This window comes from Rhinoraja longicauda, chromosome 1 (genome assembly GCF_053455715.1).
Source record: "Rhinoraja longicauda isolate Sanriku21f chromosome 1, sRhiLon1.1, whole genome shotgun sequence".
Taxonomy (NCBI): Eukaryota; Metazoa; Chordata; class Chondrichthyes; order Rajiformes; family Arhynchobatidae; genus Rhinoraja; species Rhinoraja longicauda.
Genome location: NC_135953.1, coordinates 100,218,440 through 100,245,088, shown reverse-complemented (window position 1 = coordinate 100,245,088; position 26,649 = coordinate 100,218,440). Strand labels below are relative to the sequence as shown.

Sequence of the window (26,649 nt, the reverse complement as noted above, 5' to 3'; positions counted from 1 at the left end):
GACAAAGTCGAATGTATGCAATTGGGTAGAGGTGAATCGGACAGTATTGTGGCTTCTGAAAGGACAATTCACAAGCTTGGAAAAGGGGAAGAAGCTGTTCCTGAGTCTGGTGGTGTGCACTTTCCAGCCCTTGTATCTTCTGCCCAAGTGGAGCAGGAAGAAGGAGGAATGAGTAGGGTGGGACAAGTCTTTGATTATGTTGGCTGTTTTTCCAAGGCAAGGTGGAGAGTAGAATAGACAATAGGTGCAGGAGTAGGCCATTCTGCCAGCACCGCCATTCACTGTGATCATGGCTGATCATGCACAATCAGTACCCTGTTCCTGATGGAGTTTACAGTGGTGGGTCTGGCCTGTGTGTTGGGCTGGGCTACATCTGCAACTGGCTGTAGCTTCTGGTGCATTAAATCGCCAGATATTTTCTCCTGAGCCCTCAAGGCTTTGCGGCCCAACATGACCTTCCCGTATTCATTTTACACTTCTCTCACTCCATCTAAATCAACGCACTTCTGTAATCTTTTATATCTGACCCTAAGTAAATGAAAGGCAGAGTTATAATCCCAACTGTATCCGACGTGGAACCTATTATTCTCTCTGTGCTGGTTTACCTGTTCCTGGAAGTGTTAATTTGAGCGGTGTTTGTATAGACACAGCCCCACCATTGACTTCCCCAAGGTTATGATGCTCAGCATTCTCCATCACTTGCATTCATTCCAAACCTCGTCTCTTGTCCATCCTTGCAGGACCCTAAAGATGAAAGCGCGCTTCTCAGGCTTCAGCTGAGGGAGAAGGATGAACTGATTTCACAACTTCGAGAAGAACTTGTAAGTACGAGAGTTGAAACGTGCATATTTCTCTCAAAATAGTACAGAATTACATCTGTGTCAGAAACACCATTGACCCGTGGTGTTTCTGCAATGACGAATGCATTATTTATGAGTTTAGTGACACAGTTTCTCTGGTGCTCCTCAATTGTGAATAAAGGTCCCAAAGAATCCTCTTTGTTCTATAGAATATTCTTGACAATGATTTTATCGGACATTTTTTTTTAAATTGACAATTAGCCAGCTGTGTTGAGATGCTAATAAGCAGTTTTCTTTGTCTCTTCCTCTCATATCAACCGTAACACCTGGTGGGATACATTCACGTAACGCTCTAACAAGCCTTTGTGGGCAGTCTACAATGGGAGCAATCAGAGCTAGATTTGTCTAGCACACATACGAAGACTACTTTGATTGTCCTTGCCAACAGGGATCAATTGATGACGATCAAAAATGTATGTCTTTGTGGATACTTTGTATTCCCACTTTTCCACCTTCCCATGGAGTGCTGGGGATAACTGGTGGAATCAGATTCTGCTGTCTGAAGTTCTGCTTCATTCTCTGCTTAAAGCCCTCAGCATGCCTCGTCTTCATCACCAGTCGTCACACAATATCATAGCTTGCAGGGAATCTGTTTGAATCATAGAGTCATACAGTGTGGAAACCCACCCATCGGCCTAACTTGCCTATGCCGACCCACATGCTTCATCTACACTAGTCCCACCTGCCACTAATCCGACCTCCCACACTTGGTCATTTCTTCTTCACCCTGCTCCCATTCGGCAGAAGATACAGAAGCTTGAAAGTGCGCAACTCCAGACTTAGGAACAGTGTCCTATCTTCAATTATTAGGCCTCTGAATAGAGTCATAGTTATAGTCATAGAGACATACAGCGAGGATCAAGGGCCTTCGGCCCAACTTGCCCATGCCAACCAACATGCCCCATCTACACCAGTCCCACCTGCTTGCATTTGTCTTATATCCTTCTAAATTTATCCTATCCATGTACCTGTCAAAATGTTTCATAAATGCTGTGATAGGACCTACCTCAACTACCTCCTCTGGCAGCTCTTTCCATATACACACCACCCAAATTTGGCCTATTATATCTGCATCAATATCTTTCAGTTTATTTTTTCAAGCCATTGTGTGACCATTCATTGACACTTCACAAAACCAATTACCCCACACAACCACGTTACTCCACAAAACCAATCACACGATGGTACACAATATTACTTATAATTTGGAAGAGGCAGCTTTATAGTTTACATCATATTTAGTTTCTGTGTAGTTTATGATTGTCATGTTCACCAAGATACAGTGAAGTTTATTGCTGCATGTTGTCCAGTCAGTGGAACGACTATACATGATTATAATTGAGCCGTCCACAGTGTACAGATGTACAGGTTAAAGGGAATAACATTTAGTGCAAGATAAAGTGCAGTAAATCTGATTAAAGATAGTCCCAAGATCTCCAATGAAGTAGATGGTAGGTCAGGACCGCTCTCTAGTTGGTGATAGGATGCTTGCATACAATGCTGTTTACTTTAATAAGAGTGTGCATATATTAATTTATGTGCAATTGTTTTAGGTTCTGCACTGACCTCGGGTGCTGTCTGTGTGGAGTTTGCATGTTCTCTCTATGACCGTGTGAGTTTTCTTTGGGTGCTCTGGTGTCCTTCCACATCCCAAAGATGTGTGGGCTTGTGGTTTATTGGGCCTCTGTAAAATGTTTCCTAATACCTAGGGAATGGATGAGAAACCACTTTTAAGAGGCTTCACAGAACTTTTCAGTACCGATAAAATACTTGGGTGCAATCCGTGTGGTGTTTGCATGTTTAGATTTTTTTTAGATTTAGAGATACAGCGCGGAAACAGGCCCTTCGGCCCACCGAGTCCGTGCCGCCCAGCGATCCTCGCACATTAACACAATCCTACACACACTAGGGACAATTTTTACATTTACCCAGTCAATTAACCTACATACCTGTACGTCTTTGGAGTGTGGGAGGAAACCGAAGATCTCGGAGAAAACCCATGCAGGTCACGGGGAGAACATACAAACTCCGTACAGACAGCGCCCGTAGTCGGGATCGAACCTGAGTCTCCGGCGCTGCATTCGCTGTAAGGCAGCAACTCTACCGCTGCGCCACCGTGCCGCCCAGTGTTTCCTCCAGGTGCTCTGGTTTCCTTCCACATGACAAATATGTGTTGCTTTGTAAATTAATTGTAACTTGCCCCTAGTGTGGAGGGTGTGGATGTGTAACATAGAACTAGTGTGAATGGGTGGTCGATGGTCGGCGTGGACTTGGTGGTCAGAAGGGGCTGTTTCCTCGCTGTATCTCTAAACTAAACTAAATAGGTTTCCAGTTACAGAGGAAGCAAGGAGTAAGCAGAGAACAAAACAAAGGGAGACTCAGTGACACGTGGCACTGGTGGAGGCTAGGAGAGGGAGGTGAGGGTCAATGAATTGCAACAACATGTATCTGTAAGTGGAGTATACGGGAAATATAGAATGATATACAGCATAGAAACATGCATACAGCATTAGAGATACAGCATAGAAACATGCCCTGTGACTTACCGAGTCCACGCCGAGCATCGGTCACCCATTCACACTTCTATTTTCGCATCCTCTCCCTGCACAATAGGGGCAATTTACAGAGGCCAATTAACCTACAAACCCTTTGAGATGTGGGCGGAGACCGGAGCACCCAGAGGAATCCCACACAGTCACAGTGAGAACATGCAAACTCCACACAGACAGCACCCCAGGTCAGGGTTGAACTAGGGTCAGTGAGGCAGCAGATCTATCAGCTGTGCAACTGCGCTGTCCATGTTTTGGAAGTCGGTGCTGGGCTGAATGGAGTTGTTTACGGGTTTTTGGTGATCACAACTCCCAGCATGGTTCCTACATTACAGCATGTATTTGGGACAATTGAAAGCTCCATCTTTGGAGAACATGGCTAGGTGATCTTTTGCTTCGGAACCCATCTTGAGACTGATTGTGGTGGTGGTGAGGGATGCGGGGTTGAGAGAAAACTGAAAGCGATGTGGGGGAGGGACAACGTTTGGCAAGTGATAGGTGGATACAGGCAGGAGGAGGTGGGGGGGGTGTGTGGTGGCGATTGGCAGATGGTTACACAAAGGCAAAAGGTGTGGAGAGGATGTTTACACTAGTGGGGTAATCTAGGACCTGAGGCCATAGCCTGAGAATTAAAGGACAATGAGGAGGAATTTCTTTAATCAGAGGGTGGCAAATCTGTGGAATTCATTGCCACAGACGGCTGTGGAGGTCAAGTCAATGGATATTATTAAGGTGGAGATTGACAGATTCTTGATTAGTATGGGTGTCAGGGATTATGGGGAGAAGGCAGTTTGAGAAGAAAAGATATAAGAAAATAACTGGAGATGCTGGTACAAATCGATTTATTCACAAAATGCTGGAGTAACTCAGCAGGTCAGGCAGCATCTCGGGAGAGAAGGAATGGGTGACGTTTCGGGTCGAGACCCTTCTTCAGACTGATGTCAGGGGGGCAGGACAAAGGAAGGATATAGGTGGAGACAGGAAGATAGAGGGAGATCTGGGAAGGAGGAGGGGAAGGGAGGGACAGAGGAGCTATCTGAAGTTGGAGAAGTCGACGTTCATACCACCGGGCTGCAAACTGCCCAGGCGAAATATGAGGTGCTGCTCCTCCAATTTCCGGCGGGCCTCACTATGGCACTGGAGGAGGCCCATGACAGAGAGGTCAGACTGGGAATGGGAGGAGGAGTTAAAGTGCTGGGCCACCGGGAGATCAGTTTTGTTAATGCGGACCGAGCTCAGGTGTTCAGCGAAGCGATCGCCGAGCCTGCGCTTGGTTTTGCCGATATAAATAAGTTGACATCTAGAGCAGCGGATGCAATAGATGAGGTTGGAGGAGGTGCAGGAGAGAGGAAAAGATAGATCTGCCTCGATTGAAGCAGAGTAAACCTGGTGGGTCGAAAAGCCCATTTCTGCTCCGATAACTTATGAATTACCAAAAAGAGTAAGATCAATTGTTTGCTTGTTTGGCATTCCCAATACTTAGGTAGCTTTGAGCTTGGTATTGGAGAGTTGGATGCAAGGAGTTAAAGTTTGATTAAGCTGTAGCACCTCCTAAACTTAATCCATTGTGGAACACCCCTCGTCATGCAAAAACATCAGCTTTTAGGATATTTTAGTGTGGATTTTAGGATATGATAAAGATTGGACGGAATGTGCAGACAGATATATATTTGAGTTTTACTGCTACATTTATGATAATAGCAAGGTAAATGTGGCACTAAAACCTGAGTATTGGGGAACTGAACTGATTTATAGTCACTGTTAATGTAAGTGTTATGTTCACATTCTTCGAAAACCTCAGCCATCAGTGAACAGTAAATCACAGAGAGGAGCAAGATTTATTTTTCTCCATCTCCACAGCACTAATGAAGAAAACATCATCGGAAAATATATCTGCACCACCCTCTCATCTGTTTTATGTATAATTATTCTTCCCATGGACAGCATTAAACTGGTAAAAAATCTGTTAAATTCCATCATGAACAATGACTGCAACAACTGGCAAGCTGGAGGCTAATCAGTTTGCTGCTGGATCTCCCGGTTGCCAACCATTTTAACTCCTCTTCCCATTCCCATTCTGACCTTTCTGTCCTGGGCCTCCCCCATTTCCAGAGTGAGGCCAAATGCAAACTGTACGAACAGCACCTCATATTTTGCTTGGATAGCTTACAACCTAACGGTATGAACATTGAATTCTCCAATTTTAGTGAATTCACCTGCAAACACCCCCCTCCTTCCTTTTCTCCCTTCCCCTCCCTATGCCCCACCTGGATGTGCACCCATTTCTCCTTCCCTCCACCCCCCTCCCTCCCACTACGCCTTCCAACTATATTCCTTCCTCTGGCTTCACAATTTGGGCTTAATCTATCCTTATTTTACACTTTTTAGTCTTTGTGCAACAATCTGTCAATCAGCCCCCCCACCCCATACCTGTATCCACCTATCACTTACCAAAACGTTATTCCGCCACCACCTCTCTTCCAGTTTACTCCTAACAAACTCCTCCCCGTCCCCACCACCACAATCAATCCCAAGAAGGGTCCCGAACCAAAAAGTCACCTATCCATGTTCTCTAAAGATGCTGCCTGATCCATTGATTTATTCCAGCACTTTGTGTCTATTTATGTAAACCAGCATCTGCAGTTCCTTCTGTCAACATACTGTTGAAGTTTGTAGGAAGACTAATGTGTGACAATTTCTGGATCAATGTATAAAGGAAGAGCTGATACTGTGCAGAGCTGTTGTAGACTTTAGTGTCTCCCAGAGTACTTTTCAGCTAATATGCAACAGTTAATTTAAACTCATCAGTCAAACACCCTGATAGGTAAATAGTGGCGGGGGTGGGGGGGGGGGTGAAGGGGTGAAGCAGAGGGTGGAGAGAACAATGAGGAAGTTGGCCGGTAGAAATAAATTTCAAATGGAATGATAGTGCACATCAAGGAAGTGCATAGTTCCAGAAGTAAAACTGGTTCAATGGTGCTTTATTGTCACATGTGCAAACGCACAGTGAATTTGTTTTTTGTTAATACAGTTCAGTAAAATGTTGCCGTACCTAAGCACAATCCCCGTTTAGCAAAGCGCACAGAAATAGTTCACTGAGACCACGTGTAAGAGGCACCAGGTTTTGGCACCATTTTCAAAGTCCAGTCCGTGCACTCATGAGCGGTGCCTGATCCAAGCGAGCCCCAGGATGCTGTGGGCTTCCGTCCTTTGCTTTCATTGGATGTGTGGATTAACCAATGAACCAACGTCCCTCTCCTCGTCTGTCCACCAATGTGGCTCGGGGACAGGTGACCTTGAAGGTGCAGTAGGCCAGACCCCGGTTCCCTCTCCTAACGGCCTTGTTCCTCGCGTCCGTTGTTGCTGGCTCCATCCTGTCTGGTGCCTGGTCTTGGGGGGTGAGCAGGAGCCACCTCCTGGATGGATCCAGAGGGGATGTTGGAAATATTGGGCACCAGAGATGAAAACTCTACTGGAGCAGAGATGGCCCAAACACAGATCATTCCTCGTCATTGCCTCCAACTTCATGGAGAGCCCCACACTATTGAATTCACGGGAAAAGAATCGGGGGTATGAACATGAAATTGAAGTCACAAGAAACTGCAGATTTTGGAATCTTGAGTAAAACACAAACACAGTAACTCAGCAGGTCAGGTAGCATCTCTGGAGGATCGATGGGTGAATGTTTTGGGTCGGGACCCTTCTTCAGTAGAAGGGTCCTGACCAGAAACGTCAACTCTCCACGTCCTCCAGAGATGCTGCCTGAACTCCTGAGCTACGCCATCAATTTGCGTTTTATTTATAGATAGTGCACGTGGTTACTAATAGGTTAATTTGAAGGGGCAAAGGTTGAATTTATTCTGAATAAGTAGAAAAGGGAACAGTTGGATCACTTTAAATTATACCTCTGTTCAACTTCTTTTGGGATGAGATATATCCCATATATATAACTAAACACTTAATGATTGATTTTCAAGAGAGCAGTTTGAAAATGATCCTTATTCCGCTGCTTGTCCTTTGAAGAATTTACAAATGATAGGCAATTCAACATTGTGAACTGTCAAGCAGTCTTACTGTAAATTAACACACTCTTCAAACATAACATACCTCAGCAATAATTACATGGAATATCTGCTGCATTTTGTAAAGTAACATCTGGAGTGAAGGCTCCAAGCACTCCAAGCACAAATGTTGCAGCTTAGATTATTTGTTTAGAGATGCAACCAAATCCCACCAAATCCCGCGGCAACGAGTGATCCCCATACACGAACACTATCCTACACAATGGGGGCAATTTATAATCTTTGCCAAAGCCAATTAACCTACAAACCTGTACGTCCTGGAGTGTGGGAGGAAACCGAAGCACTCGGAGAAAATGTGCGTGGTCATTAGGAGAATGTAAAAACTGCACAGACAGGACCTGTAGTCAGGATGAACCTTAGGTTCATAAGGTTTTAGAGAAGAATTTGGCCAATTTGCTCATCAAGTCTACTCCACCATTCAATCATGGCTGATCTATCTCTCCCTCTTAACCCCATTCTCCTGCCTTTTACCCATAACCCCTGACACCCTTACTAATCAAAATCTCTCCTATCTCTACCTTAAAAATATCCCTTTACTTGGCCTCCACAGCCATCTGTGGTAATGAATTCCACAAATTCACCACCCTCTGACTCAAGACATTTCACCTTGTTTCCTTTCTAAAGATACGTCCTTTTATTCTGAGGCTGTTCCCTCTGGTCCTTGACTCTCCCACTAGTGGAAACATCCTCTCCACATCCACTCTCTCCAGGCCTCTCACAGAGCAGGATAGTTGTGTTTTTTGTAAAGTCTGAATATAACAGTACGATTAAGTACTATTGATTGTACAAGTGAAGGCTAATCTACGACTCCCTTGCCAAACGTTCTTCTGAGTTATTTTTTATTTCTTGTTTAGTGCGTCAAGAGGTGGTCTTCATTACGTGACCTGCCACACAATTTCTCCATTTCAGCGCTCTTCAGGGAACTGTGTGGAATCCTTTGCGTGCCGATATTTAGTTGTGGAGGTCCTAACAATCTCTAGAGCCAACTTGACCTTTCCAGATTTGTGAATCTCTGATTGGGAAATTTTAAAAATGGTGGGAATGTTCTCTGGAATCTGATTAATACCCTGGTCAATTAAATTTCATCTTACTTGGATTTTATCGAAATAACATTAATTTGTCTCTTCTGTGTAAAGCTTGTCTCTTTGAGAAAGGTGTGTATTGATTATCCAGATCTGCTCAATTTCCATAGCTTGATACTGACAATACATTGTCAAAAATGCTTTCCACTTGGTTTCCAGTATTGACATTTAAAAGGTTGAAATGAGAGCCTATTTTCCTGATTTGTGCAAGCCATTAGTTTGACCAAGAATCCTCGTTCCTTAGAAACTTTTCAATTGATTTTCAAAGATTTATTTGGTATTTAGACTGTACCTTCAGTGCATTCTGCCTTGTGGCCTTGTGAGAACAGGAATGCGATGCTGAGGCTTTCTCAGGCCCTGAACAGACCGGATTTGGAGTATTGTGAGCTGTTTTGGGCCCCATATCTGAGGAATGATGTGCTGGCATTTGAGAGGGTCCTGAGGAGGTTTATGAGGATGGTCCCAGGATGATAGGGTTAGCCTAAGATGAACTTTTGACGGCTTCAGGCCTATACTCACTGGAGTTTAGAAGGATGAGTGGGGACCTCATTAAAAACATATCGAATAGTGAAAAAACTTGATAGAGTGGATGTGGAGAGGACGTTTCCACCTGTGGGAGAGTCTGGGACGAGAGGGCACAGCCTCAGATTAAAAGGACGTACTTTTAGACAAGAGATGAGGCGGGATTTTTTTAGTCAGAGGGTGGCGAATCTAGGGATTCATTGCCACAGGCAGCTATGTAGGCCATCATTGGGAATTTTTAAAGTGGAGATTGACAGGTTCTTGATTGGTAAGGGTTTCATGCTTAATGGGGAGAAGGCAGAAGAATGAGGTTGAGAGGTAAAGAGAGCTCAGCTATGATTGCATGGCAGAGTAGACTCAATGGGCCAAATTGCCTAATTCTGCTCCTATGATTTATGAACATGAAAACGATTTGGAGCAGGAGAAGGCCATTTGGCCATCAAAACGTTTTCCACCGTGTGTCGAGAGCTTGCCTGATCTTCTAACTCAGTGCTACTTTCCTACATTATCATTATATGCCTTGATTCTTTTAGTATCTACAAATCTATTGATCTGTGTTTTCAATGACAGAGTCACCACTGCCTTGAAGTGAAGGAGTAGATCATTTCAAAGATTCATCACCCTCCAGAAGCAGAAATTTCAATTCAGTACGTAATGATAAACACCTTATTCTGATATTATGACCATTTTGTTCTAAACTCATCAGCCAGGGCCCAACATTGTTCCTTGCATCCATCACTTTCTTAACCCTGTAAGAATTCTGCAACTTTTAATGAGATCTCCTCTCATTCTTTGAAACAACTAAAAGGCAGGGTTAATCTCATATGGCCAACCCACGAACCCTGCTACCAGTCTGGTGAATCTTTGCTGCACCCTCTGTCTTTGGCTAGAATAAAGAGACCAAAACTTTACACAATACTCCAGTGTAAATTCTCTTTAAGGTCTTGCATTATTCGAGTGGTTCAGCACATTGGCACAATGGTAGAGTTGCTGCCTTACAGTGCCAGTGACCCAGATTTTATCCTATCTACAGGTGTTGCCTGTACGGCATTTGTACAGACAGCACCCTAGTCAGGATCAAACTCGGGTCTTTGGTGCTGGAAGGCAGCAACACTGCCGCCATGCCGCCACTGTTGTGTACAGATCACTAATATTTATAAGGCAAGGAAATCTGCTGCCATTGGCAATAAATGCCAGTCTTGTCAATAATTCCCACATCATGGAATAGAATGAACAACTTCTAGAGAGGCACAGTGGTGCAGCTGGTAGAGCTTTTGCCCTGCAACTCCAGAGACCCGGGTTCAATCCTGACTTCGAATGCTATCTGTGTGGAGTTTGCATGTGCTACCTGTGACCACATGGGTTTCCTTCAAATGCACAATTTCTACCCATATTCCTAAGACTTGCGGATTTGCAGGTTTATTACCTTCCGTAAATTATCCCTTTACATCTCTAGATTCAGGGACAATTTCTTCTCAGCTGTTATCAGGCAACTGAACCACTTGTATCGAGGTACAGTGAAAAGCTTTTCTGCTGTGTGCTATCCAGTCAGCAGCAAGACTAAACATGATTACAATGAAGCAGTGTACAGATACAGGATAAAGGGAATAATGTTTAGTGCAAGATACTGCTGTTGGAATAGAGGTTTAAAAGAATGGGATGATCATAATGAATGAATACAGACCCATTTCTGGGACCGGCACGCAATGAGTCGTCTGGCTTTGGCACCATCTTGGAACCAAAGTGAATGGGTAATCTAGTTTCCATGTCCCCTGACTCTCAGTCTGAAGAAGAGTCTCGACCCGTCTATTTTCTACAGAGATCCTGCCTGACCTGCTGAGCCGCTCCAACATTTTGTGTCCATCTTCGGTGAACAGGTGATCGATGGTCGGCGTGTACCTGTTTCCATGGTGTATTGCTAAACTAAACATAAACACTGCCTTTGAAATGAAATGGAGGGAATTGTGTGTTGAGAGGTTAAGCAAGTATGACTATTGCAGGGCTGGTGAGTGCGACATTTTTGAAAACTGTAAGAGGAATCAAGTATTTCAGAACATGCAGCTGCACTTTTGTTCAAGATTAACAACTGCCATATGTACTTAAGTTATGTTTTTGATGAAGCCATTACTGTATAACAAATGATACTAGCATATTTACACATAACTATACCACATGATTGCGTGTCATCTCCCTGCACCATGCCTTAATTGCCAGCAGGAAGATGAGTTGACGGCCCATCGCTAGGCCCCAACAATGTCAATGGGAGCCTGGTTGCTAGGCGACGCACACAGCAGCCTGGGCACTGCTTATTCATGGATTCATATTTCCCTTTGTTTGGGGAAACACTTGGTGTCATTTCACTGAACTACAACCAGATATCAGGAATGTAAGAGCACAAGGAAATTAGTCATGTATTTTGTGCAAAACCAGTAATTCTTTATTGACCTTCGGATGATCGGTAAACCTTAATGTTGTGACGTTAACAACCTCGATGCATGGTGGCGAAGTTAATTTTCACTCCCCAAACCATAATTTTTACTAATATGACAAATTTGGTTTACAGCAGGCTTTTAAGCCCGTTGAGTATCTCCCCCCAACCAAGTATTTAATGTGGTAATAAATATTCATCGTCCCTTGTTATTAAACCAAATGAATAAATTAATTGGTGATGCGTTCTTCAGGAAAGGAATCACGAATTCTGGAAACCTGAAATGAAAATCATGCGTGCTGTAAATGTAGGCTGTTAGGACGGTAATTGGCTTGGCTACGCAAGTCACACTCTTTTTTCTGGATGTCAAGAGGTTGTGTAAATTTGTACCTTTATTGGAAAGATGCCAATGAGTGATTGGAAGAGCTTTGATAATCATTCTCTCTGTTGTAGTTTAGTCTCCAGCATGGAAACAGGCCCTTCAACCCATTGAGTCCGCACCGACCAGTGATCACCCATACATTATTTCTATCCTACACAATGTACAGATGCCAATTAGCCTATAAACCTGTGCTTATTTGGAGGGTGGGATGAAACCAGAGCACCCAAAGAAAATCTACCTGGTCACGTGGAGAATGTTTAAACTCCGTATAGACAACACCCATAGTCAAGATCGAACCTGGGTCTCTGGCACTGTAAGGCAGCAACTCTACTGCTGCACCACTGTGCAGCAGTGCTTCTTCAGCACTACAATTGGGAGGCAGTCAAGAGTCATACAGCAAACCAATATTTTTCAAAATCATACTTTATTCATAATTATCTTCAGTCGATACACATGCGCATGTCTTTGTCTGTGTTCACTGCACCATCAATCCAATCTACCACCAGACTCAGGAGCAGCTTCTTCCCCTCTGTTATCAGGTGTCTAAATAGTCCTCCTGTAAGCTAGGGTACTGTCCAATTCACCTCTACCCCATTGCAAGAATTGGACTTTTCCAATGGAATTGATATTCTCACATGTTGAGACCTATATTCTGCACACCGTATCTTCCTCTTTGTTCTATCTATTGTAGTTGAGTTTGACTTGATTGTATGTGTATGTCGTATTAGCTGATCTGGTTTGTATAGCATGCAAAACATAGCTTTTCGCCATACCTTTGTACTGATAATAATAATAAACCTAAACCTAACCTAAACCTGACCATTCTCTTTGAATGCGTCAACACCACTCATGTTTCATAGAACAGTGCAGTACACGAGAAGGCCCTTCAGCCTACAATATCTGTGAAACGTGATGACAAGTTCAACCAGTGTCCTCTGCCCGCATATTATCCATATCACTCCATTCTCTGCATATCCATGTGCCTAGTCAAAAGTCTCTCAAATAATATTATCTTATCTGCCCCCTCCACCAGTGGCACAATGACACTGCAGTCGAGTTGCTACCTTACATCACCAAAGACCCGGGTTCAATCCTGACTACAGGTGCGGTCTCTGCAGAGTTTGTATGTTCTCCCTGTTACCATGTAGGTTCTCTCCGGGTGCTCCAGTTTCCTCCCACACTCCAAAGACGTGCAATTTGTAAGTTAATTGGCTTCTGCAACTTGTTCCCAGTGAGTAGGATAGTGTTAGTGTGTTTGCTGATGTGATTGGTGGTTGGTGCAGACTTGGAGGGCCGAAGGGCCCATTTCCACACAGTATCTCTAAAGTCTACTGGCCCTGGCAGCGTATTCCAGCCCCCCCCCCCCCCCCTCACTCTCTGTGTTAAAGAAAAATTCTTGCCCCACACATTCCCATTAAATCTCCCTCTCACCTTACAGCTATGCTCTGTCGTGTTGGACATTTATACTCTGGGGAAAAGGTTTCTACCAGATCTATGTCTTTTATAATTTTATATACTTCAATCAACCTCTTACTTCCCAGAGAAAACAATGCAAGTCTATCCAACCTTTCCCTGCAGCTGTAACCCGCTATCTCAGTAAAATACTGGGCACCTGGCGAACAGACTTGATGGGATTGTTTATGTGGTATATTTGGGTCTTCCTGTTTAATTGAATATGGTGAACACTCAAGATTGATTCAGTACTCTTTCTGTCACTGCAAGTATATACTGCCAGGAAGGAAGATAAGGTTTTGTGTAAATTAAACCTGATACAATCCTCAATCAATAATGACCTTCGAAAAATGCATTTGAAGAAAATGCTTTGCAAGCCTTTTTTTATTGCTAAGCTACAGTACAGATTTGAACAGCGAGTCAATTTGTGCTTTTGGAAAAGTTTAATTGTGTGATGTGGCTAACTTCGCCTCGTATACAAGGGTACAAAATCATGAGGGGAATAGATGGGGTAAATGCACGGAGTGTCTTTCCCAGAGTAGGGGAATCGAGAACCAGTGGACATAGGTTTAAGGTGAAGGGGAAAAATGTAATAGGAACCTAAAGGTAACATTTATACAAAAAGGAAGGTGGGTGTTTGGAATGAGCTGCCAGAGGTGGTAGTTGAGGCAGGTTCTATCACTATGTTTAAGAAACATTTGGACAGGTACATGGATAGGAAAGGTTTAGAGGGATATGGGCCAAATACAGGCAGGTGTGACTAGTGTAGATGGGACATGTTGGTTGGTGTGGGCAAGTTGGGCTGAAGGGCCTGTTTCCACGCTGTATGACTCTAGGACTCTATGACAAAAGACATCAGCTTGAATTGATCAAAATAAAATTCCATCTGCCATTGTTCTTCTCTAAAATAATTTTACCACCTCGTCCAAATTACATTAGGCTGACTGTGTGTGTCATTCAGTACTGCACAGTGGTGTCAGACTAGATTTTTCAGCTCATATTTTGAGAGTGGGGACTCAAAGCCAGCAAGCCTCTGAGCCAAGAACACTGCCAAAGAACCATGGATAACACTGTTATCCAAATGTGACTGATATTGAAAGAATTCCTTGCAGAAGTAAAATAAAGTCATAAACTATGAAAGATGGAAGATTGAGATGAAGCATAGAAAGCCTCTGTTCCTGATGGACTGAATGTTTTATTAATCTCTTGGCGAGGTTTTATTGCGCATGCATTTTTTAAAATGAAAACACTCATTGCACGCATTAAAAATGTAATTATTTGTAACAATGCGCACAAACTCATAAGTAGCCCCTCAGTGAAAGGATAATACATTACGGTCGTCACAGATTATACCACCCTCTTTGCCAAGGATTTTCTATTAGTCAAACGCCAACTAATAGCGACCCCAAGCTGCTCGTTTATCTCCTTTCCGTTCCAGTTAAAGTTGAGATCCCAGGGACAAGTCACAGCAATAATTGCTTGACATTTCACCTGTGTGATCCCAGCCGTCACCATTTAGAACTATTTGTGCGGTAAGCAGACAATGTTGGCTTTGAATCGTGGACTAAATCCTTTGACCGTACAGCTGCACTGTTGAATGGCCGGGTTCACTTTAAATTGTTCCATTTGTCGTGTTGTAGTGCGTTTCATCTGTGGCAAGGTCATCACTTTAGATGTTTCACAGTGGGGGATTTTAGCTAGTCATTTTTGCCTTTTATTGAAAGATGCTGCAATTCAGAAAACCACTTATAAGCATTTGATTCTGCATTCCTGAGAGGCAGACACTGTGACCTTTTGGGAAGTAGACAGTGGAGCTCTAATGGTATTTTCTTATTTGACTGTTGCAGACCTTGAATGCATCTGCACAGGAGCGAGACTTCTTTTACAATTTCCTAGTAAATATAATCTCAAATGTTACATGGTGCAACAATGGCAAAAGGATGTAACTGCTTTAAAATAAAATCCTCTTTCCTGTAACAAATCGGATTTTTCGGAAAAGCAGCCTACATAATTAAAGAAGTATGGTACATTGCGGGTACTATCGCAATGTTTAAGAAACATTTGAACAGGTACATGGATAGGATAGGTTTTGAGGGGAAAAGGGCCAAAAGCATGCAGGTGGGACTTGTGTAGATGGGGCATGTTGACCTGCGTGGGCAAGTTGGGCTGAAGGGACTGTTCCATGCTGTATACCTCCGTGACTCTATGGACTGTCCCACCCTGGTAATTCCCTCTTATCTCTGCTCCCGTCCAGTAGAAGGTACAAACGCTTCAAAGCATGCACCACCAAGTTGTCAGGCTTCTGAATAGTCCATCCATAAGCTAGGGTACTGTCTGATTCACCTCTACCCCATTTCAGACGTTAGACTTTGTCTATGGAACTGTTGCGCTACAATGCTGAGAACTATATTCTGCACTCTGTATCTTCTACTTTGCTCAATCTGTTGTACCTGAGTGTGAACTGAATGTATCGATGTGTGGTACATCTGAGCTGTTTGCAAACAAAGCTTTTCACTCAAAAATGGCACTTGAGCCTCTTGAGTCCTGGCAACACTCTTGTAAATCTTCTCGGCACCTCTTCCATCTTTCCACCTTTGTTCATTACTACATTCGTGGACGCTCAGTACATGCAACAATAATAAAACTAAACCTAAACCGACACAGTTTCATCATTGCTCACCTTCGGGGTAAGTTATAACAATGCTTAATGCAGCTGCCTATAATTTAGTATGGTGTTCCCCTTTTCAATTATTCAGATATATTTGATATCTGGAAATAACTTATTCCACTTGAATTTCTTAGCCACTCAATTATATGTCGACAAAATTGTCCTTGGTATGGAGTCACATATTAGCTAAATTGGAGATTACAGCAAATATTCTTCTCTGAGGATCAGTAATTAACCAAAGTTTATTTTTACGATTACAGTCTAGTCCTTTCATGGTCATTATTTCTGGTGCTGGACTTTCAAGATTTATTTAATTAACTAAAGTCAAAGTCTCCATGAGGGTGCTTTGATCTCACATCTTCTTGCCTCAAAAAGGCAACCAACATCATCAGAGACCCACACCACCCTGGCCACACTCTCATTTCACTCCTGCCAATGGGAAGAAGGTATAGGAGCCTGAAAACTGAAACGTCCAGGTTCAGGAGCAATGTCTTCCCGACAGCCATCAGGCTATTAAACACGACAACCCCCAAATAAGCTGTGAGCTGCAATAGACTTGGGAGCACAATTTTTGCACAATTATTGTTTGTTTGTTGCACACACACACACACACACACACACACACACACACACACACACACACACACACACACACACACACATACACACACACACACACACACACACACACACACACACACACACACACACACACACACACACACACACACACATACACACACACACACACACACACACACACACACACACACACACACACACACACACACACCGACATAATATATATATATATATATATTATATATATACACTGAACTTTTTTATTTGTTTATTATATTGTTTATAGAGTACTAAGTTTACATATTCTGTTGCGCTACTGCAAGTAAGAATTCATTGTTCTATCTGAGACATTTGATAATAAAACACTCTTAACTCTTGACACTCCACTATTATGTCAGGTTTTAGATCACTGGGTCAAATACTTAGCCGTCATGTTCCAATCCACCACTTCACAGAACAAACATTTTTACTCCTTACCGAGAATAAATCACTTCAAGGTTCCCCAAAGCGCATTGCAGCCAATGAAGTGCTTTTGAAGAGAAGTCACTGTGTGAGTTAGGGAATGTGATAGAATTTGCACTCAACAATCTGCAAATCCATGAAGACTAGATAAGCTGTTTTGCTGATGTAAATTGGTGAGTAAGTGTTGACCTGAACAGGAGGTATATAGCCCTGAAGTCTCTGCTGCGGTTTGAGGTGGTCTGTCAAGATATCGAGATGGCAGTCAACAACGATGATTTCAAATGATTAGTTTAGTGGGCTATTATGAAGTTCCACTTCCTTTCAAAAGGACATCCATTATTTGGTTGCTTTACTTGTTGGCATATTGGTTTGATCAACCCTCACGTAAAGAATACGGCACAGCGGCGCAACAGTAGAGATGCTTCCTTACAGCTGCAGATCTGGGTACGCTCCTGACCACAGGGCCTGTCTGTACAATGTTTGTTTGTTCTCTTTGTGACCACATGGGTTTTCTCTGGGTGCTCCGGTTTCCTCCAATACTCCAAAGACGTGCAGGTTTGTAGATTAATTGGCTTCTGTGAAATTGCCCCGAGTGTGTAGGATGCAAAAGTGGGATAACACAGAGCTAATGTATGAGTGATCAATGGTCGGTCTGATGGAACAGTGAAATTCTTTGTTTTCCCTACCATATATAAGGTATGCAAAGAGTCGCCATGTATAGGGCACCAACAAAGTTACAAAGTATTCATTATAGTCCCCAATGGTCTCTCTTTGTTCTCGGCATCGGCCACAGGCCGGGTCCCCCTTTATTCCCTCAGCGGCGCGTCCTCGATTGACCTCCGGAACCCACCGCAGGCCCCCCCTCGGCCGCCTGCTGCCGGGTCCTCTTTTGGACAGTTCAGTGGTGCATGCCGGAAGCTTCCATAGGCCCACCTCACTCTCTGATGGCCCACCTCACTCTCTGATGGCCCATCTCACTCTCCGAAGGCCCACCTCAGGTATTTGTACTTTCCAATGTTCTATGTTCAACAACTTCTTACTTCCGGTTTAAAACGGAACCCGTTTCTGCTGCGGTTTGAGGTGGTCTGAAACCGCCTCTCCGACCAACCTCACTCACCGACGACCAGCTTTGACGGCCCTCCTCACTCCTTGACGGCCCACCTCACTCTCGGCGGTTGCTTGCTGGTCTCTCCTCGGTCTCTCGGCGCGGGTCCTGTTGACATCCCCGGCGGGCGAGCCGGGTCTACCGGAGGCCTTGCTCGTTGGAAGCGCTATCGATGTCACCTCTCCATGTTCTCCATAGAGGCTGCCTGACCTGCTGAGTTACTCCAGCACTTTGTGTCCTTTCATGGAACAATGCAAGTTTTGCATTGTGCTTTCTCCAGTGGATGCCATTACTTTATGTAAATTCCTCTTTGAAGCATGCTCCCATGAGCTCTGTTTTGTGTATTACTGTACGATTATTAGTGAACTATCTACACTTTGTATGTAACCATTCTAAACTCTGGCAACACTCTGAGTTAAAAATGCCTGTTGCAATAGTTCATGTCTCGCTGAAGTCTCCCCTGTTCAGTACTGCCTTCAACCACTGAAGGTCACCTCACCTTCTGTCTCCTTTCTCTGTTCGTTTACTTATTTACTTATTTATCTATTTATTCATTTCCCTATGTTCTCTAAATCTCTGTAAAGCGTCTTTGAGTATATGAAAAGCGCTATATAAATAAAATGCATTATTATTATTATTATTATTATTAGGTATTGCCATAAGACGGTATTAGTTGTGACGTTTTAACCCAGAAGTAAGAAGTTGTTGAACATAGAACATTGGAAAGTACAAATACCTGCAGTTTCCCTCTCTCCTGACTCTCAGTCCGAGGAAGACCTGAAACGTCACCTATTCCTTTTCTCCAGAGATGCTGCTTGACCTGCTGAGTAACTCCAGCAGTTTTTGTCTATCTTCCATAGAAAAGTACAGCACAGGAACAGGCCCTCCAGCCTACAATGTTTGTGCTGAACATAATACCAAGATAAAGGGCCTGTCCCACTTCGGCGATTTTTAAGGCGACTGCCGGTGACTGTCAAAGTCGTAGCAGTTCGCCAAAAAACCTTTGATTTTTTTTAACCCTACGACAATGTCTACAACGATGACCATGACAATGCCTACGACAAGCTACGACAACCTACCACCTAGGCAACAGCAAGCTACGACAACCGGCGACCCACGATAGGAAAATGGTACCAGTCAGTATATCTATCTCACAAAAAAGGCACGAGGATTGTAGGAGAAAACACAGTTCCCATTTCACACAATATTCATCCATTTGACAATTGTGGGCGGATAGAATTATCACTCGGATGCAGCGTGTCTTTGTTTCATTTCCCGAGGGTGGATATATGCCAAGATCATCTAGAATCGACCATTACACACCTCCACAAGTGATTGCCGTGCTCTGCTCGGCCGCTTTGCGTGACAAACACGCATGAGAAAAAACTATTCGACAGCAACGTCGATCCACACAAGGTGCTCATTCGCGATACTTTCCTGACCCATGAAAGAATGTCCAAAATTTACTTTATTCAAACAAACAAAATTCTTATAAAAGGTGGATCAGCACCGGCGACAACCAAATGCATCTGGCGACAACCTACGACAGCGCCCACGACAGGATACGACAAGCTACGATCATTGGCGTCAAGCCAGCTGTCGCCGAAAAATTTCGAACAGAATTAAATTTCCGTGACGAGCCGTAAACTGCTACGACTCATTGGAGAATACTCACGACCATGCCCGTGACACCCCGCGACTCACGACCATGCCCGTGACACCCCGCGACACACCGGCGAACGTGCGGCGACAGCCTAGTCGCCGGCAGTCACCTTAAAAATCGCCGAGCTGGAACAGGCCCTTAAACTATTCGCATTGTCTGCATATGACCCTTATCCCTCCATTTCCGGCCTATCCCAAAGCCTCTTAAATGCTGCTATTATATCTGCCTCCATTACCACCCATGGCAATGCATTCTAGGCACTCACCCCCCTCTGTGTAAAAGTCCGGCCCTGCATGTCTCCTTTAAACTTTGTCACTTTCACCTTAAAGGCGGCACAGTGGAGTAACAACAGAGCTACTGCCTCACAGCTGCAGAGACCCAGGTTCGATCCTGACGTGAGCTTGTCTGTATGGAGTTTGTACGTTCTCCCCGTGACCACGTGGGTTTTCTCCGAGATCTTTGGTTTTCTCCTACACTCCAAAGACATACAGGTTTGTAGCTTAATTGGCTTGGTATAAATGTAAAATTGTCCCTAGTGCATGTAGGGTAGTGTTATAAAATGCCGGGATTGCTGGCCGGTGCAGACTTGGTGGGCTAGAGGGGCCTGTTTCTGAGCAATATCTCTCTGCTAAACTAAACTATGTCCACAGTCTTTGACATTTTCATCCCAGGAAAGCAATTCTGACTCTTTACCCTTTCTATGCCTTTCATAATTTTATACACCTTTATCAGGTCTCCCCTCAACCTCTAGCATTCCAGAGAAAACAATTCAAGTTTGTCTGACCTCTACTTGTAGCTAGGTTTCCACTGAGTTTGATTGGATGAAAAGTGAAAAAGGATAGCAAAAGCTCTTTTGTTTATTTTTGCATGCAACCTAGACAGTACACAAGAGTCGCCACGTGTCTGGATTTCAGCAAGGCAATTGACAGGTTTCCATGTGGTAGGCTGCTGCAGAAGGTTAGATCGCAGTTACAAAGTATCGAATAGCCCTATCTACTGCCTGCCACTACCTGCTACCTGCCATGGTATCAGGCACCCCCAATCGGTTCCTCCTTTGTTCTCGGAGGCCCACTCCCCCCTTTGTTCTGTTCATTGTTAACGGGGCCCTGCCCCCGTTCCCCCCCCCCCCCCCGTTCTCAGTGGTCCACCTTGTTCTCGACACTCCACTTTGGTCTTGATCCCACTTCGCTCTCGGTTCATCCTCTCTCTTGGTGGCGTGGGTTTCCGTCGGCACCGGTGGCTCGGGGCCGAAGTCAGAGTCTGTGTTGGGCGAGCTGGGACCTCCAGCGGCTGCTCTACCATCGGTGAGCGGCGGGTGATCCTCGGTCCTCTGACTGCATCGTGCAAGTCCTCAGTCCGCGGCAGGCATGACCTCTGTCATTGCTCCAGAGTGGTAGGCCGGGCCTGCTTGCTGGGGCACTCCAACATCTGCAGTTCCTAGTTTCTACGTTACATCTAATCAAGCGTTTTGTTCTGCTGTCCAAAGACAAGATGCACCCAATATCAATGAGTATATTCCAACTTTATTTTCAGAGTGGGAAAGACATTTTCAGTATTGTTTGTGGAAATTACACACACAGTGTCGGTATTAACTACAGCCACCTAAACCAGATGGAGTTCTGTTTATTTTCTAAGTTGGAAATACCTTGTCTTCATTTTAATTAAGCGGGAAGGTAGAATTGATCAATTGTCTCTACTTCAGGGGCAGAGTGAGTGGAGGTTTAACAAATATAAGAAGGCTGAAAATTAACAATTTGTGCCGTAACAGTAAACAAAATAGAAGCTAATCAAAAAATCTTAGTCACACAGCATGGAAGCAGGCCCTTCAGCCCAACTTTCCCATGCTGACCAAGATGTCCCATCTGTGCAAGACTCACCTGCTTGCATTTTGCACTAAACTGTTCCTATCTATGTACCTGTCCAAATGTCCTTAGGTGTGTAACCGCAGAATAGGTGTGGGCCCTCAATGCTGCTTCACTGTTTAAGAACATCATCTGATCTTTATCTGTAGCTCTACTTTTATTTTACACCCCCATGCACCTTTGCCCCACCCTTAATTCTTAATTTCTGAGAGTCAGAGAGTTGTGCAGCAAACAGGCCCTTCGGTCCACCACACCTATTCTGACAAGCAAGAGAGCAAACATTGCATCCAAAAATCTAATTCAGTGTCCAGAACTCCCCCAGCGAGATGATTCAAAGATTTAAATTATTTTAAGAGAAAAAAAAATGCTTATCTCTTCCTTAAATGAGCATCTTGAAACCATTTATTTCTTAATTAAAAAAATAATAACTCAGTGGACAGACAGCATCTCTGGAGAGCATGGATAGTGATGTTTCTGGTTAAAACACCATCTATCCGTTTAGAAACAAAGAACTGCAGATGCTCGTTAATAGACAAAAGAGGGTGTGAAGAAGGGCCTCGATCCGAAACAGCACCCATTCCTTTTTTCCCAAAGATGCTGCCTGATCCATGGAGTTAATCCAGCCTTTTGTGTCTATCTTCGATTATTATGTTAGGATAATCTGTTTATAAATTCATGGGTGATAGGAGCAGAATTAGGCCATTCGGCCCATCAAGTCTACTCCGCCATTCAATCATGGCTGATCTATTTCTCCCCCTCAACCTCATTCTCCTGCTTTCCCCCCATAACCCCTGCAAGGGTTAACCCCTGCAAGGGTTAAAATAACAAATGGATATGTGTGTACTGACAATGGAAGGAGACAGCAGTGCCAGGGGAAAGAGATTAAATTAGACTTCAGAAGGATGAATCTAGTTATGAGGTGTGAAATTAAAACTAGTCAGCGGTCTGAAGCTAATGAACTGCCAGTCAAAGAGCACAAACACCAAAATCTAATGTCAACTATATTAGGATTGTAGTCAAATGTTTGTGAGAACGTAATGCTAATCAACTGGAATGAATCGGGGATATTGTTAAATACCTTTTAGTGTACAAACAATATCACATTACTTGCACAGCTCCATGCAATTTGAACGACTAATGGCCATGCATCGCATCTCACATTTACTCAATGATATCGAACATGCCCGTGTTTTTGCAATCTGATTTTTTTCCTCAATGTCATTTATTAAAATTAAATTTTCGGCATTATCTTCGGTACTGTAATTCACAGTCGACTGTTAGAAATGTGAAAGAAAAGACTATAACTCTTCATGGCACTCTGCCTGATCACAGCCCATGAACTGATAAGAAATCTCCATTATGTGAAATGAGAAGCAATGTAAAAGATAAAAAAAACACTGGAGACAATGTGCATGGAAAAGAGATATTTAAATATGTTTCGTTTCGTTTCATTTAGTTGAGAGATACAGCACGGAAACAGGCCCTTCAGCACACCAACTCCACACCGACCAGCGATCCCCATACACTCACATTATCCCACACACAATTTACAATCTTACCAAGGCCAATTAACCTGCAAACCTGTGCATCTTTGGAGTGTGGAAGAAAACCAATGCAGTCACAGAAAACGTACAAATTCTGTACAGTCAGCACCCATAGTCAGGATCGAACCTGGGTCTCTATATCTGTAGGGCAGCAACTCTACCACTGCATCACTGTGCCGCCCAGGTATGTGTTTTGGTGTGAGTTCCACAGTATGTGTTTTGAAAAAGGCTAATGCTGAATTGGTCACAAAAATGTTTACGCAGCAGACACATACAGTCCAGACATTAGACATGTCAAATGGCAAGTGAAAAGTGTTTGACAGGATGACAAAGCCATAGACAACCAGCTGGCATCCTGTCAGAATGGAGAATCTCACTGCCTTCAAAAGCTAGAAAAATAAATTGGCTCAAAAAACATAAAAAATAATTATAGTGCGTAAAATATCCCTCACAAAGTGAGGTCTGACATGAATAATGTTTCAAGTCAGTGATCTGGCTGCACGCACCTTTTTAAAAGCATGTTACCAGGACTCGAGGTTGGGCAGGCTCGGACTTTCTTCCTTGCAATGCAGGAGGGTGGTGGTGATCTTACAGAGATGTATAAAATCATGAGAGGAATAGATAGGGTAAATGCCTATCTACTTGCCAGAGGAGGTAGTTGAGGCAGGGACTATCCCAACGTTTAAGAAACAGTTAGACGGGTTCATGGATAGGACAGGTTTGGAGGGATATGGACCAAATGCAGGCAGGTGGGGCTAGTGTAGCTGGGACATGTTGGCTGGTGTGGGCAATTTGGACCAAAGGGTCTGTTTCCATACTGTATCACTCTATGACTCTATGACTCTATGAATGCATGGAGTGTTTTACCAAGGGTGGAAGAATCAAGATGTAGAGACATTGGTTTCTGGCACTGTGAGGTAGCAGCTCTATCAGCTTTGCCACTGAGGACAGCATACATTGAAAAGAGTTGCAAATGAAGCAAATATATGCAAATTATTTTATTAAAATACTCTAAGACATAGGAACAGAGTTGGACCATTCGGCCCATTGAGTCTGCTTTGCCATTTGATCATGGATGATCTTTTTTCCCTCTCAACCCTATTATTCTGCCTTCTCACTGTAACCTTTGATGCTCTTAGTAATCATGAATCTGTCAATCTCTACTTTAAAAATAACTAATAACTTGGTCTCCACTGCCATCTGTGGCAATGAATTCCACAGATTCACCGCTCTCTGGTTAAATAAATTCATCCTCATCTCTGTTCTAAAGGTACACCATTTTATTCTGAGTCTAGACACTCCAACTATTGGAAACATCCTCTCCACACCCATTCTATTTAGGCCTTATAATCCGATTTTGAAAAGTACAGAAGTGATTTTGCAGATTTTGCAGACTATTCAAAGGTTAAGTAGGTTCATGGAAGATTTCCCATGTACACTGCACTTTTATGAAATCAGGGACTCAATAGCATATCAAGTCATCTTATTACCTTAATTCATTTGCCAAATTGTTTATAATTTATTATTAAAATATCCATTACATTTATGTTTTTCAAAAAGCATTACTTTTATTGCGAGGCCCATTTACAATTGCTATTTCTTTCATCCAGCATAACTGGTCAGGGTATGTTCAAGCCAATCTACCAACAACTAATACATTCTCCACCACATTTGACAGCATCGTACATTATGCTCGTTGTATACCAAACCAATCTTCTTAAAATTTCTCTTTTCGTTAATTTTTTTTTCAAAATCATTAAATCGGTCACCTGCTATTCTTTTGGAGGAACCGCACCTCGTCTTTCCCTTGGACAACTTACAACCCAGTGATTTGAACATTAATTTCTCTAATTTCAAGTAACTCCAGCAATCCCTCCATTCTCCTCTTCCCCCCTCCCTCACCCGACCATGGTACCATTGCAGCACCGTCATTGTACCGTTGCAGCACCACGCTGCCTTTAATTATTGTGTTGCCATAATCATTTTACTTCAAAAAATCCTTCATTGGTTGTAAGTCAATGGTTCAGTGGTGCTTTATTGTCACATGTGCCTAAGTACAGTGAAATTATTTTTCTGCATACAGTTCAGTGAAGATGTTACTATTCATTCGGCACCATCTTACTAAGTATAAGTGTAAGATAGTAGACCACATCACCATCTTTTAGGTGCCATCTTGTACCCTTCAAGTCTAATTTTTTTTAAAGTGTCGGAGTCTTAACGTGGCCATATAGTCCCGTTGTCCTGGTGGTGGGACAAGGTGGGAGTTGCAGGGGTCGGCCTGGCCAGGCGATATGTCTCCTCGATCACTGTTCCGCCATTCTGTGCCACTGCGGGCCCTGTCCGGTCCACGTGCTAGGCGCGTTGGAACGGCACCCGGTCTAATGGAGGCCCGGGCTGCTGCAGGGACTCCAGTGGCCCACTCTGCCGAGTACTCCTACGCCTCCTCAGTGCAGCCAGCACCCAGCCCCCATGCCTCCGATGTCAGAGATTAAACAGAAGGTGCAGCCTCTGGCCTTTGCCTGACATCTGCCTATCAACCCCCCTTTGCTTGTGTTCACTTAATTCCCTGCCATGCTTTGCCCTGCCCTTCCTTTCTTCCAACTTTTTACCCTCCCCCCTCCCCCACAATAAGTCTGAAGAAGGGTCCTGACCCAAAACGTCGCCTATCCATGATCTCCAGGGATGCTGCCCGAGCCGCTGAGTTACTCCCGTACTTTGTTTCTTTTTTTTTAATAAGCCAGCATTTGTAGTTACTTGTTTCTACCTAATAGCCCAGCCATTTTTCCACGAACTGGACAGTTTTTCCATCCCTTCAACTGGATTTGCATTGGTGGCTACATTGGCAGAGTGATATCTCCCTCATCTGTATCAGAACATCCTAAGTTCAAGCCTCACTTCATCTAGGATGACACTTGTCAAAGATGTGCTGTCATACGTTACATTTATTTTGTGAGATTAGAAGCCAATTAATGTTATCAAAGGCAGATCCAGTGGTGATGCAGTTACTCATTGTCATGTCTCGTAATTTGTATGACTGGAATAGTAGTCCAGAGACTATTTCAAATCCTATCTTGGCAGCTGTGGAATTTAAATTCGGTTTAAACTGAATGAAAAATAAAGTGTGGAAACAGGCCCTTCGGCCCAACGATACCAATCCAACCATTTATCACCTCTTCCCTCTGCTGTGTTTTCCCACTTCCTCATCCATTCTCTGCAAACACGGGGCATTTTTCAGAGTGCAATTAAGGTACAAACCCGCGGGTCTTTGGGATGTGGAAGAAAACCAGAGCACCTGGAGGAAACCCACGCAATTACAGGGAAACCGTGCAAACTCCACACAAACAGCACCTGAGGTCAGAATCAAACCCGTGTCTCTGGTGCTGTGAGGCAACAGCTCTACCAGCCG

The 26,649-nt window shown here is 43.7% G+C and overlaps 1 protein-coding gene across 5 annotated transcripts in view; it reads left to right on the top strand.

Moving 5' to 3' along the window:
• Positions 1-26,649, top strand: part of ccser1 (coiled-coil serine-rich protein 1) — a 993,014-nt gene that overhangs the window by 590,343 nt on the left and 376,022 nt on the right. For all 5 annotated transcript variants that reach the window (XM_078403227.1, XM_078403223.1, XM_078403228.1 and 2 more), the window contains exon 8: positions 741-821. In XM_078403227.1, coding sequence (XP_078259353.1) covers positions 741-821 — 81 coding nt within the window. The remainder of the gene's footprint in view (positions 1-740; positions 822-26,649) is intronic.